Source organism: Neoarius graeffei, chromosome 6, assembly GCF_027579695.1.
Source record: "Neoarius graeffei isolate fNeoGra1 chromosome 6, fNeoGra1.pri, whole genome shotgun sequence".
NCBI classification, from domain to species: domain Eukaryota; kingdom Metazoa; phylum Chordata; class Actinopteri; order Siluriformes; family Ariidae; genus Neoarius; species Neoarius graeffei.
In genome coordinates this window covers 51891613-51906600 of record NC_083574.1, presented here as the reverse complement: position 1 = coordinate 51906600, position 14988 = coordinate 51891613, and the positions used below count along the sequence as shown (strand labels likewise).

The window sequence follows — 14988 nt, the reverse complement described above, 5'->3', positions numbered from 1 at the left end:
CTCTTTACTTATCTGAGCGGTTCTTGACATAATATGGATTACTACAGTTGTGGAATAGGGCTATTTACTGTATGTTTATTATTTACTATTTGATCTCAAACACATTAAGGAGGCAAGAAATTGCACTAATTAACTTTTGACGAGGCAGAGCTGTTAATTGAAAAGCATTCCAGGTGACTACCTCATGAAGCTGGTTAAGATAATGCCAATAGTGTGTAAAGCGTCATCAAGGTAAATGGTGGCTATGCTGAAGAATCTAAAATATGAAACATAATTTTGTTTACCACATTATTCCATACGTTATTTCATAGTTGTGATGTCTTCAGTATTGTTCTGCAATGTAGAAAATAGTCAAAATAGAGAAAAACCTATGAATGAGTAGGGGTGTACAAACTTTTGACTGGTACTGTACATATATATTGAAGGGATTATATTTATAGGTGTCCGTTTTGCCCTTACCAGTTTAGGAGCATTTTGTTTTGAAGTACAAGAATGGAAATATTAAAATTAAACAAATATAATTTTGATTCCACTTTGATCTATGCTGCTTTTCAATGTTGTCCATTTGGAAAAACCTAGTTGGTTTAGTTTAATGATTTACCATTTAGCCTTTTCTTTGCAATTTTACAATTTAGGTCCACAGACTGACTACATACTGATAGGGTTATCAACAGGAGAAAAATGTACCTTGTCCTTCCCCCCACAAAGGCCTTAATGTGCAGATCTACTGGAATGTCTTTAGGAGGAATTATGGGAACACAGATGCAGCCAGACAGGTTCTGAGCACTAGGGTGCACCACATGACTCTCCCCCTCAAAAATGCCCTCAGCAAAAATCAGCACAGCACGAATAACGGTCTCTAAAGGAAAAGAGAACGCAAGAACACAGGAAAAAAGAAAAACATGTGGGACCTAGGGAAATTATAAGGTAGAAGGAGTCAATGCAGGAAGTGAGAGTTGTGAATTATAAATGGATTGTCTAAATTTAGTCTGCTATGCAGTTACAGGCTTTTTTGAGGGTTTTGATGTGACTGGTAGTTGATCCTACCATTTGGTGTAGATATGCTGAGCTCTATGTGGGCTCTCTGGCTCTCAGTGGTTGCTCGCACACTCAAGGCTGTCTGGAGCTGAGTGTTGGCAGGAATGATACCCATCTGAGTATCCCCTTCGAAGGCACCAGGAACAGCCTACAGTGAGGAGAAATAAGTATTCGTTCAGGCACTTTTGTTTTTGTTATTTAATATACTTCATCCACTTCAAAATACGAACAAAAAGATGTGTATATTTTTTTCGCGGTCCGGTTTCCATCAAATCCAGCGCTCTGATTGGCTGGCGAGCGGGTCCGTATCCTATGGTACGGGCCCCAGTTACGGACCTCTGGTGACTCGCTCCTTCACAACAACAACAAACATAGTAGCAATTTTTGTCAACATTTATTTTCGCATTTCTCAGGAGAATAGCATTAATTTTACAGCATGGATAGCGATAACGACAGTCTTCACAGTGAAAGCGAGTTTTACTACCCTGAGGAAGAAGAAATAAAAGAAAACATTGCAGGAGAAAGCTAGAAACCTGTAACTTGCTGACGCCGAGCAAAAACATGGCTGAATCCTGAATGACTCAATTTTGTATAAATAGGGGACTACATAGGTGGCAAAATGTAGTTTATTTCCTGCCATGGAAATGCACTTGTATACCGAGGAGGAAGCCATTTGCATTACAGCCATGAATGAGGATTCAAAATAGCATTAATTTTACAGCATGTATAGTGATAACAACAGTCTTCACAGCAAAAGCGAATTTTACTACCCTGAGGAAGACAAAATAAAAGAAAATATTTCAGGAGAAAGCTAAAAACCTGTAACTTGCTAACGTCGAGCAAAAACATGGCTGAATCCTGAATGACTCAATTTTGTATAAATAGGGGAGTATAAAGGCGGCAAAATGTAGTTTTTTCCTGCCATGGAAGTGCACTTGTACACTGAGGAGGAAGCCATTTGTATTACAGCTGTGAATGAGGATTCAAAATGGCGGCTCGGCTCGGTTTTCCCTTTTGGGTGCTCTCGTTTTCTGTTAGAATTTGGTAAAGAAAAAAAATATTATTTACCAGCTTAAGGTCGGTCCGTCTGGTGAAATACTGTGACCTCGGCCTTGAATACTGACCTCAGCCCAGAGGGCCTCGGTCTGTACTTTCAAGACCTCGGTCACAGTGTTTCACGATACAGACCTTCCAGCTGGTAAATAACATATATGTATTCATGAGCACTAAAAGATGTGTTAACAAAAATTGATATGAAAAAAAACTATTTGGACACTATATTAAAATCTACATACATAAAGGCTACATGAAAATAAATCAGGTTCTAGATACACTGTCCGGCCAAGAAAAAAAAAAAGTATGCATACTAATGTTTTATTGGGCCACCTTTAGCTTTGATTACAGTGCTCATTTACTGGTGTCACTGTTTTGTTTTGTTTTTTTAAGATTTTTTTGGGGGGCTTTTTCCACCTTTATTGGATAGGACAGTGTAGAGACAGGAAATGAGCGGGAGAGAGAGATGGGGAGGGATCGGGAAATGACCTCGGGTCGGAATCGAACCCGGGTCCCCGGATTTATGGTATGGCGCCTTATCCACCTGGGCCATGATGCCCCCAAGCCACGACGCCCCCCGGTGTCACTGTTTTAACAAACTGATGCAACATCACAACATTTATTTCCATAAAGAGTTATATTAATTCTTTGCCGAGTTCTTGTATTGATGATGGGAGAGTCGAACCACTGCGTAAAGTCCTAAAAACTTTCAATGGGGTTAAGGTCAAGACTCTGTGGTGGCCAATTCATGTGTGAAAATGATTCCTCATGCTTCCTGAACCACTCTTTCACAATTTGAGCCTGAATTTTAAGCCCATGCCATCAGGAAGAAAAAAAAAAATCCATTGACTGGGTAACCTGGTCATTCAGTACATTCAGGTTGCCAGCTGACTTCATTTTATTGTTACAGAACACTGCTGAGCCTCGAACTGACCAACTGAAACAACTCCAGACCATAACACTGCCTCCAGAGGCTTGTACAGTGGTCACTATGCATGATGGATGCATCACTTCATGTGCCTCCCTTCTCACCCTGATGCGCCCATCGTTCTGGAATAGGGTAAATCTGGACTTATCACAGCACATAACCTTTCTCCATTGCTCCAGAGTCCAATATTTATGCTCCCTAGCAAATTGAAGCATAGGTCATAGTCTCAGAACAGGCCTAGTTAATTTCTGACAATCCAGAGCCAAGGCCAGAGAGCAGACAAACAGGCTAAACCGACTGTCTGCTAGCTGCAGAGTCGTCACTCAGGGTCCACTACAGAGAGTGTGTCTGTTCCCCAAGCTCAACAAAAAAATAGAAATACTCAGAGTTTGTTCCAGTAACCTAATCAATATAAAATTAGATCATACTGACTGTACAGCCGCTGCCAGCACCTTTGATCTAAAGGTGGGGCTATTAAATATGAGATCTCTTACATCTAAAGCGCTAATGGTTAATGAACTCATTACTGATCAGGAGTTTAATGTACTGTGTTTAACAGAAACATGGATTAAACCAAATGAATATATAGCATTAAATGAAGCGAGTCCTCCTGGATACAGTTACATACATCAGCCTCGTCTAACTGGCAGAGGAGGAGGCGTTGCGGTTATTTATAATGATTATCTAGGTGTAACACACAAACCTGGTTATAAATTTAATACATCTGAAGTTCTTCATACTCATATAACGTATGTAGCCTCGAAAAATAAGTCTACCCAGTTAATTCCGTAGCTTGTTTTTTACAGGCCCCCGGGGCCATATTCTGAGTTTCTTTCTGAATTTGCAGATTTTATCTCAGATCTGGTTATTTCCTTAGACAAAGCTTTAGTTGTCGGAGATTTTAATATTCACTTTCATAACCCAGAAGACCCTTTAAAAACAGCATTTGTGTCTATTTTAGATTCAATAGGAGTTAATCAGAATGTCATAGGACCGACCCATAATGGTGGTCACACCCTCGATCTAATACTAACATTCGGGTTAAACGTAGAAAATAGTCACACTTCCACAGTCTGAAGTTCTCTCAGATCATTATCTGATCTCATTAAAAATATGTCTGAGTAATAATATATGCACCTCACCACGCTACTGTATTAAACGTACATTCACGTCAACTACTGCACAGAGCTTTATAAATGATCTCCCAGAGTTATCAACTTTGATCGGGCCACTGTCAGCCCCTGCAGAACTTGATCAGGCAACTGGATGCTTAGAGTCAACGTTCCGCTATACTTTAGATAATATAGCTCCTCTTAAAAGGAAAATAATCAGAGACAAAAAATTAGCACCCTGGTATAATGATGACACTCGCACTTTAAAACAGACCACTCGAAAATTGGAATGTAAATGGTGTCAAACAAAATTGGTAGCGTTCAAATTAGTGTGGAAGGAGAGCTTCCTGATGTACAGAAAAGCTCTTAGTGCTGCTAGATCAACATATCTCTCCTCCCTAACAGAAGATAACACAAATAATCCTAGATTCCTATTTAATACTGTAGCAAAATTAACCAGGAATAAGTCCACTATAGACACATGCACACCTGCAGTATGTAATAGCAACGACTTCATGAATTTTTTTATGACAAAATTGATAATATCCGACAAAAAATTAAAACTACTAATTTAAGGTCAGACAATGTAAGAGACCCTGTAATTAACAATATAACTGTATCACATCAGCAATTAGAATGTTTTACTCCCCTTAGAGAAATTGAATTACTTTCATTAATCTCCGCATCAAAAGCCTCAACTTGTGGACTGGATCCCTTACCTACATGTCTATTCAAACAGATAATACCTGAAGTAATTGAACCACTTCTAAAAATAATAAATTCTTCTCTTAGGATCAGCTATGTACCCAAATCCTTTAAACTCGCAGTTATCAAACCCCTGATTAAAAAACCTGACCTTGATCCCTGTCAGCTGTCCAATTATTGGCCAATATCAAACCTCCCCTTTATCTCCAAGATCCTTGAAAAAGCAGTAGTTATGCTTATATTTATATAGGAATAACATCCATGAAATGTATCAGTCAGGATTTAGACCTCATCATAGCACAGAGACAGCTCTGGTTAAAGTAGTAAACAACCTACTGTTGGCGTCTGATCAGGGCTGTGTCTCGGTGCTTGTGTTGCTTGACCTTAGTGCAGCATTTGATACCATTGATCATTCCATTCTTCTGGATAGACTAGAAAATGTTATGGGAGTTAAGGGAACGGCCCTCTTTTGGCTCAGCTCTTATTTAACTGATCGCTATCAGTATGTTGATGTAAATGGTGATTTTTCAAGACATACTGAGGTAAAGTTTGGTGTTCCACAAGGTTCTGTCTTGGGTCCACTGCTTTTTTCTTTATGTTACCTCTGGGTGATATTATTTGTAAACATTGTATTAGTTTCCACTGTTATGCTGATGACACACAGTTGTATGTTTCTGCAAAACCTGGTGAGAGACACCAGCTTAACAGAATTGAGGAATGTGTGAAGGACATTAGACACTGGATGCTTATTAACTTCCTTCTGCTTAACTCTGACAAGACTGAAGTACTTGTACTCGGACCACATGCGGCTAGAAGTAAGTGTTCTGATTACACAGTAACTCTGGATGGCCTTTCTGTTTCTTCATGTGCAGCAGTAAAAGACCTCGGGGTGATTATTGACCCCAGTCTTTCATTCAAAACTCACATTGATAACATCACCCGGATAGCTTTCTTTCATCTCAGAAATATTGCTAAGATAAGAAATTTAATGTCACTACACGACGCAGAAAAACTAGTTCATGCCTTTGTTACCTCCAGGTTGGACTACTGTAATGCCTTACTGTCTGGATGTTCCAATAAGTGCATAAACAGGCTCCAGTTAGTTCAAAATGCAGCAGCAAGAGTCCTTACTAGAACTAGAAAATATGATCACATCACCCAGTCTTATCCACACTGCATTGGCTCCCAATCAAATTTCGTATTGTTTATAAAATACTACTACTGATCTTCAAAGCACTGAATGGTCTCGCACCACAGTACCTGAGCGAACTTCTGGTCCTTTATGACCCGCCACGCCTACTTAGATCAAAAGGTGCAGGCTATCTGCTGGTACCTCGTATAGTGAAGGCTACATCAGGGGGCAGAGCCTTCAGTTATGGAACAGCCCCCCAAGTAGTGTTCGAGAATCAGACACAGTCTCAGCTTTTAAGTCTAGGCTGAAAACATATCTGTTTAGTCAAGTCTTTTGTTAATGGTGTCTATCAGGTAAAGGAGAAGATCTGGAGGGTCCTCAGACATGGAGTGTTTTGGTAAACTGGGATGTATGGATGCTGTCAGTCCCCCACTCACTTGCTCACTTGAGTTTGTTGATGGTGTAGTGGCTGCTGCTTTATGTCCCGGGGCTCCCTCATGCCTGTATTACCTTCTGGCTCTCCCCTTTTAGTTATGCTGTCATAGTTAGTTTTGCCGGAGTCCCTGCTTGTACTCAGTGCAAAATGTATACTGTTCCTACTTATTCAGGTGACATTGGGCACACCGAACAACCTGTGGTTTCTCTCTCTCTCACCCCCCAATCTGTCCCTGAGTTACATGTCGGTCCTGGGATCGAGATGCTGACCTCTTCTGCTCCTTGGACCTGCCTGATCCATCCTGATGCCCTATGCCTGGTTGGAGTCTCATCACATCACTCCTGTGGAGGACGGCCCCATATGGACAGTTGAAAGTCACACTTGGAAGATGCTCTGGACACTTACAGTAATGCTTTTATGGCTGAGGACTACAGTTGACTTGCTAACTTTAGGACTGCAGTTGTCATGAACAGTTTTGCACTCAAGTTTCCATCAATGAAGAGTTTATAACATCAACGAAACTGACTTCATGTTAAAACTGTTAATATTATAGTCAGGCTGTCTGTTGTTGCCCAAATGAGGATGGGTTCCCTTTTGAGTCTGGTTCCTCTCGAGGTTTCTTCCTCATGTCGTCTGAGGGAGTTTTTCCTTGCCACTGTCGCCACAGGCTTGCTCATTGGGGATAGATTAGGGATAAAATTAGCTCATGTTTTAAGTCATTCAAATTCTGTAAAGCTGCTTTGCAACAATGTTTATTGTTAAAAGCGCTATACAAATAAACTTGACTTGGCTTTTTCTCCTGATTAGTTGCACAAACAAGTAGTTTTCTTATGGCCACACGGCTGTTTAATCCCAATCCTGTGAGTTCTCATCACATTGTGTGTGTGGAAACGCTCTTACTTTCACTATTAAACATAGCCGTAAGTTTGACTGTCAATTTTTTACGATTTGACTCCACCAAGCATTTAAGTGATCTCTGATCATGGTCAGTCAAGAGACCACATTTCTTCCGTGAAGTCAATGGTTCACCACTATCCTTCCTGGTTTTAATAATGAGACAGTTCTTAACCCAATTCCCATAATTTCAGCAATCTCCTTGTATTCTTTGCTTGACACAATAACAACATCTTTAGCACAACCAAGAGATACATCTTCTGACATGGTTGTTAAAGAAATGAGAAGCTACTCACTGCAGTAATTATGCAGTCAAAGGCTCTTAAGTGTTTGCTTATTTAAATTCAAATGGTGACTTTTTTGGCCATGCAGTGTATATTTATTTGCACATGTATGTTTGTATGTATGTATGTACACTATATTGCCAAAAGTATTCGCTCACCTGCCTTGACTCACATATGAGCTTAAGTGACATCCTATTCCTAATCCATAGGGTTCAATATGATGTCGGTCCACCTTTTGCAGCTAGAACAGCTTCAACTCTTCTGGAAAGGCTGTCCACAAGGTTTAGGAGTGCGTTTATGGGAATTTTTGACCATTCTTCCAGAAGCGCATTTGTGAGGTCACACACTGATGTTGGACGAGAAGGCCTGGCTCTCAGTCTCTGCTCTAATTCATCCCAAAGGTGTTCTATCGGGTTGAGGTCAGGACTCTGTGCAGGCCAGTCAAGTTCATCCACACCAGACTCTGTCATCCATGTCTTTATGGACCTTGCTTTGTGCACTGGTGCACAGTCATGTTGGAAGAGGAAGGGGCAGCTCCAAACTGTAAAAACAGTCTGCATGCCTAGGTGCTTGATTGTATACACCTGTGGCCATGGAAGTGATTGGAACACCTGATTCCGATAATTTGGATGGGTGAGCAAATACTTTTGGCAATATAGTGTATGCATGTATGTATGGATGTATGTGGACCTTGTTATTTTCTTCATAGTTCCGCAGCTCCAGTAACAGGTTCTGTTTGCGCTGGCTCAACTCTCTAACAAGGTCTTGTTCCACGCTTGCATCCATAAGATTCCCCTTCATCTCCTTGCTGGCTGGAAGGTAGCCTCGCACTACAAGACAACAGGCAAGTGAATATAAGCAGATGATGAAACACCATAGTCTGCATCATTCAGATACCACTACTTCAAACTCTATCAGGTAATTCCAGTATTAGGGATGTGATGTTTGAACTCTTACAGACTAACACAAGCTTAGCATCAATGAGTCAGGATATCTGACCCACGTGACCCCTCAGGGAGAGTAATCGTTAAAAGTAAGATTTTCACAGTCATTATACATGTACACCGATTTCTTCAACATACAACCTGGAGTGCTACAAGGAGACACCCTAGCTCCTTTCCTCTTCATCATCACCTTAGACTATGTACTAAGAACATTCGTAGACAAACACAGTAGCTAGGTTTCACACTCGCCAGAAGACAATCATGCAGATTTCCAGCAAAAACACTTCCTGACACAGATTACGCTGACAATTTAGCCCTCTCAGCAGATAACATCACCAATGCTACCACGCTCTTACACCAACTAGAAACCGCCGCCCAAGATGTTGGTCTATATGTCAATTCCTCAAAAATGAAATACATGTGTTTCAAACAACAAGGCTCAATGCAAACCCTAACAGGTGAATCCACTGAACATGTCAAATCGTTCTATTACTTTGGCAGTGAAATGGCGTACAGTAAAAAAAAAAAGACCTCAGCATTCGTACTGCTAAAGCTTGGACTGCCCTCAACAAAATGAATACTGTGTGGAAATCCAATCTTCCCAACCACCTAAAACGTAGCTTCTTCAGAGCAACCATTGAATCTGTATTGATGTACAGTGCCACAACCTGGACTCTAACAAAATCACTTGAGTCAAAGCTTGATGGGACATACACGCACATGCTACGAGCCAGGGGCGTGTTTAGCCTATTTTGGGGGGTGCTCAAGCACCCCCAAAAACGAGCTCAGCACCCCCTAGCTCAGCACCCTCAAAAACACTGCTTTTGGACATAATTTTCAGAAATAAGTGCCCTTGCGCACTGCGCAATGAATGTGTGCGCGGGCGTGTGCGTGTTCTTGAATTCACCTGTTACGTGATAGTTCTATGACCAGTAAAATACCTCTCCTCCTTGCGTCCCCTCTGACTGGGTTGCCTGTCTGCGCGAGTGCTTGCTACGACATGGTGGTTTTTTTAACTGGATTCCACGCCGATGAGGAACTCGAAGTAGCACCTGAGTATTACTGGCATAGCGAGATGTGAAGGTACGGACTGGAGTTAAGTAATTAACAATTACCACTGTTCAAAATGAATAGCTCCAACATTACAAATGCAGTAGTAGGTCTTGTTTAGTTAAAAATATAACGTAAATATTGTAAATGTGTAGATATCATAGTTTATTGGGTCAGCTTCTGTTAAAACATTGCATAAGTCTAGTCTTGTCTAGTCTTCTTGTCTAGTTAAGTCTAGTCTAAATGCAGAATAAACGTGGAAACACTGTCGTTCAAGCCAGGTGCCTCTGTCAGCTCTGGGGGCTAAGCACCCCCAAAGATCAGATGCTAGAATCGCCCCTGCTACGAGCCATATTAAACATCTCATGGCGTGACCACCCCACCAAAGCGCAGCTACAGTTGTGGTCAGAAGTTTAAATACAGTGACATGAATGTCCTCTTGGATATGAATGTCATGGCAATATTTGGGCTTTTAGTAATTTCTTTGAACTGTTCTTTTTCTGTGGCAGAATGTATAGCATACATCTTTAAAAATAAAACACTAGAATTTGGTGCACAAGTTTTAATTTTCTTTGGGTTTTCTGCAATCAACACAGGGTCAAAATTATACATACAAGGTCACAAATATACATACAGCACAGCTAATATTTGGGTAAAATATCTCTTCGCAAGATTCGCCTTGACCAAACATTTTTGTTTACCATGAACAAGCTTCTGGCAGAATTCTGGTTGGATATTTCATGACACTTCATGGTAGAATTGGTAGAGTTCAATTCAATTTTTTTCTTAGCATGCACTCAACTTATAAGCATGGTCCATATATTTTCAATAGGGTTGAAGTCAGGACTTGTTTTAAGCTTAATATTAGCCTGCTTTATCCTCCACAACCAGCTCTGATGCATGTTTGGGTTCATTGCCCTGTTGTAACTCCCAAGTAGTGTTCATGTTTCTGATGGTTTATGCTGAAGAATTCTGAGGTCATCCTCCTTCTTCATTATTCCATCCACTTTGTGCAATGAACCAGTTCCACTGGCAGCAAAACCACCCCAGAGCATGATGATCCTACCACCATCACCAGCTGGTACAGTGTTCCTCTGTACATAATGGTCTTTGTGGCCAAACAACTCAATCTTTGTCTTATCTGACCATACAGCTATCCTCCAGAAGGCTTTTTCTTTGTCCGTGTGGTCAGCTTCAAACTTGAAGGTGTCAATTTTGGAGCAGGTGCTATTTGTTGGATAGCAGCCTCTTAGTCCATGGTGATCTGAACTATAGACAGTGATCCATCAGCTTCCAGTTCATGGCAGGACTGTGCCATGGTGGTTCCCAGGTTGTTCCTGACCATCTGAACCAATTTCCTTTCAGCTGAGGGTGATGGTTTGGGTTTTCTTGAAGCAAAGTGGCTTGGCAAAGTGACTACACCTCACAATAACTTGGATATAATTATTTGAACTGATCTTGGAATTTGCAGTTGTTTAGAAATGGCTCCAAGAGACATTCCGGAGTTGTGCATATCTGCGATTCTCTTTCTCAGATCTGCACTGAGCTCCTTGGACTCTCTCATTTTACTGTGTGTTGGTCAATCCAATGAGTGCTGTAAACAAACCCTTTTTATGAAGGCACAGAGAAGCTACCAGCTGTAGTCAATGATCACGATCACTAACAGGAAGTTAAGAGACCTCGGCCTTGGCAAGATAAGAGACATTTTGGAAGCTTCAGCACCTCTGAATTAGTAATCTAAGTGAGCATATGCAAATTTTTAACCATGTATGTATAATTTTAACCCTGTGTTGATTTCAGAAAACCCAAAGAAAATTAAAACTTGTGCACCAAATTTTAGTCGTTTTTTTTAAATGAAAGACGTATACTGTACAATCATTCTGCCATTGTTATGACATTCATATCCAAGATGACATTCATGTCACTGTATGTAAACTTCTGACCACAACTGTACATGGAGATTTACCCCCTATATCAGAGATTCAGAGAGCGCAGATTGTGTTTCGCTGGGCACTGCTTAAGAGCTAAACAAGAACTTGCGAATGAATTGCTTCTTTGGACCCTCTGACGTGGCCATCTTCGTGTGGGTCGTCCCACGACAACATATATTGATCAACTCTGTTCAGACACTGGGTGCCAACCAACCAATCTCCCAGCAATGATGATGGATCGTGATGGATGGCGTTGGACGGGTCAAGTTTATCCGAGCTCGCTCGACCAATGATGATGATGATGATTATACAAGTTACAGCTATACAGCAGGTTTTTAATGTCATAAGACATCACATGAACAGGGTGTTTAAGGGATGACATTTTAAACTGTGGCAAGTCATGTAAATGCTGTGAATGTTAAAGTTCCTTGTACACTGTTCACAAAATGAGCTACAAATATTTTTTTGTTATATACAGCAATGAATCATGTATAATCTAAAAGAATGCTGCAAAAGATGGCAGCTTAGCAAGTGAAAATATCTTGAATCTAGTCAAATTTATCTACTATTTTCTATTATAAAATTACAATAAACCAAATATAAGATTACAGCTATTTATATAATGTTTAAAATTTTTAAGCTTTCAATGTTCTTGTTCTATTGGTAGATAATTGTGCTTCTTTCTAGAAATGAATGCTTAAAATTAGCAAAATAATCTTTTAAAAGAACATGGAAAATTAAAGCTTAAAAACTAAAATATTCTAATCTAGTAGTAGGTTTAATAATCTTACATCTAGTTTACTGTAATCTTTTAATTGGAAATGCTAGATCATTTTACCTATATTGAAAATATTTTTACTTGCCAAGATGTCATTGTTTGCAGTGAATTATATAAAACATTCCCTCCAACAGACTAAAACGAAATACTGCCTTCTTACTGATCCAAGGCGGTCTGGGCTCCCTCTTTAAACCAGCGCTAACTGAAACATGCTGTTTTGAGTCAAAGAGTATTTAATATTTGACAGCTGAATTATATGGGAGTGAAGAAATAAAGATTCGTTTATATGGACGGCAATGCTTCCTGGAAAATTATGCTTTCAGGCCCTTCTCTGATTACAACCACACCCCACGTATGGCTCAGGGCTGTGATTGCATTTCAGTGTTTCACTACTGCAACGCACTGACGAAAGTGATGTCAGCATTTAATCCTTAAAAGGAAATTCTCTGCCGACTGTTTTTGCCCACATCAGGTGCCATAAGGGCAATGCAGTGAAGGTTTTGCTTTTTAGTGCGGTATGTTTTCCGCATGTCCTTAATGAAAAGTAAGACCGTGTGTGCATTCTATTTCACTCTAGCGCCTTCTCCATAGATTTTCCTCATGCTAACAACTTTCCATGGTTTGGATATGCTATTGCTCTTTTACTGTGAATGTATGCATACAGGAATAGTTTAAGGATAACTACTCAGTCCAGTTTAAAAGGTACACATTAAATTATAGGCATTCAGCAGATGCTCTTTTCTAGAGCAATGTACAACAAGTACAAAACTCAGGTATAAAAAGTGCTAGACTTCTGGACAAGAAAGCTCTAGTGCCAGATTAACAGAATACACCTAGTGACAGAATAACACTAAGTGTAATATTCTGCTGAAGGAACAATAATCAGCAAACAGCCAAGGAAAACAAGCCAAGCCCTGTAGTGTCAAGCAGTACAAAACTTTAATTTGTGTAATGTTAAAATCTTCTTCTTCTTCTTCTTTCAGCTGCTCCCGTTAGCAGTCGCCACAGTGGATCTGTTCCGCATATTCGATTTGGCTAAGGTTTTTACACCGGATGCCCTTCCTGACACAACCCTCCCCGGTCTATCCGGTCTTGGGACTGGCACCAAGTATGTACCCAATTTGCATGTCTTTGGACTGTGGGGGAAACCGGAGCACACAGAGGAAACCCACACAGACACAGAGAGAACGTGCAAACTCCACACAGAAAGGCCCCTGTTGGCTGTGAGGTTCAAACCGGAAACCTTCTTACTGTAAGGCAACAGTGCTAACCACTGCACCACTTTTGTGTTATGTTAAAATATTTTAATATCGATTTCACTCTCGTCATATTTACTGGGTCAAAAATACACATTTTAGGTTAAATTGCATATATTAAGCATCAAAATAACCAGTGGGTCTCCAGAAGCGAACTTTGAACTCATGAGCTAAGCGACTTTGTGAATATTTTTTCAGTTTTGAGAGCTTGTTTGAAATGTTTATAAAGCGCTTTCTGCTTACTCTGCGAATATGGATGGAGAAAAGGGACAAATTAAATATTTCCTCATACCAGAAATATGGAAGGGAAAAGGGGCAAACTAGCATAGGGTTAAATGCAACAATAGGCATGCAATAGATTATAAATGTAGAACTGACACGTTTGCCTGTGTTTGTGATGCTGACGAGTTGCCATCACATTGTACAATATATTTAATATATATTTGGCGGCATGGTGGTGTAGTGGTTAGCGCTGTCGCCTCACAGCAAGAAGGTCCGGGTTCGAGCCCCGTGGCCGGCGAGGGCCTTTCTGTGCGGAGTTTGCATGTTCTCCCCGTGTCCGCGTGGGTTTCCTCCGGGTGCTCCGGTTTCCCCCACAGTCCAAAGACATGCAGGTTAGGTTAACTGGTGACTCTAAATTGACCGTAGGTGTGAATGTGAGTGTGAATGGTTGTCTGTGTCTATGTGTCAGCCCTGTGATGACCTGGCGACTTGTCCAGGGTGTACCCCGCCTTTCGCCCGTAGTCAGCTGGGATAGGCTCCAGCTTGCCTGCGACCCTGTAGAACAGGATAAAGCGGCTACAGATAATGAGAATGAATGAATGAGATATTTAACAGTTATTCCACGAAATTGAGTCGTACACGAGCTGATAGCTGACAAGGCGTGTAATGCTGAGTTGGCTATAAGCCATGTACGAGGAGATTGAATGGAATAACTTTTATTCTATCCACATTCACTGGATTTTGAGAAACCGAGCATTTTTATTTTTTGCAAATTTGATAAATAAAAGCTTTATACAAAACATCCGACAAAATAATTTCCACTTAGAATGTAAACAAACCGGCAAAATGACTCGCAATTTGTGAAAAATACTATAAATACTACTACTACTACTACTAAAAATAATAATAATAATAATAATAATAATAATATTGAAATTTTTATTTTTAAAAATGTTCTTACCATCAAATACTTTCATTTCATATTTTGTTGCATTTTTGTATTTCTGGGGTTTTGTTTTTGAGTAGAGTTTTTTTTCCATCTTCAGTTGGTTCAGCAACACGCTCTGGCATATTGTTTTTCTCTACTTACGGTATATGAGCTGATAGCCTAGTAGTAGAGTAGCCAATCAGAGTGCACAATTTGGATATGTGCTGCCATCTTGATTCTCATATCCAGTGAATGTGGATAGAATAATATTGGATATAATAGTCTTTGTAGTTGCTG

The 14988-nt window shown here is 40.3% G+C and overlaps 1 protein-coding gene across 1 annotated transcript in view; it reads right to left on the bottom strand.

Moving 5' to 3' along the window:
• bbs2 (Bardet-Biedl syndrome 2) overlaps positions 1-14988 on the bottom strand; it is a 43707-nt gene that overhangs the window by 18002 nt on the left and 10717 nt on the right. Inside the window, exons 10-12 of the mRNA XM_060923813.1 lie at positions 8273-8412; positions 1048-1186; positions 688-859 (exon numbers count right to left, since the gene is read on the bottom strand). Coding sequence (XP_060779796.1) covers positions 688-859; positions 1048-1186; positions 8273-8412 — 451 coding nt within the window. The remainder of the gene's footprint in view (positions 1-687; positions 860-1047; positions 1187-8272; positions 8413-14988) is intronic.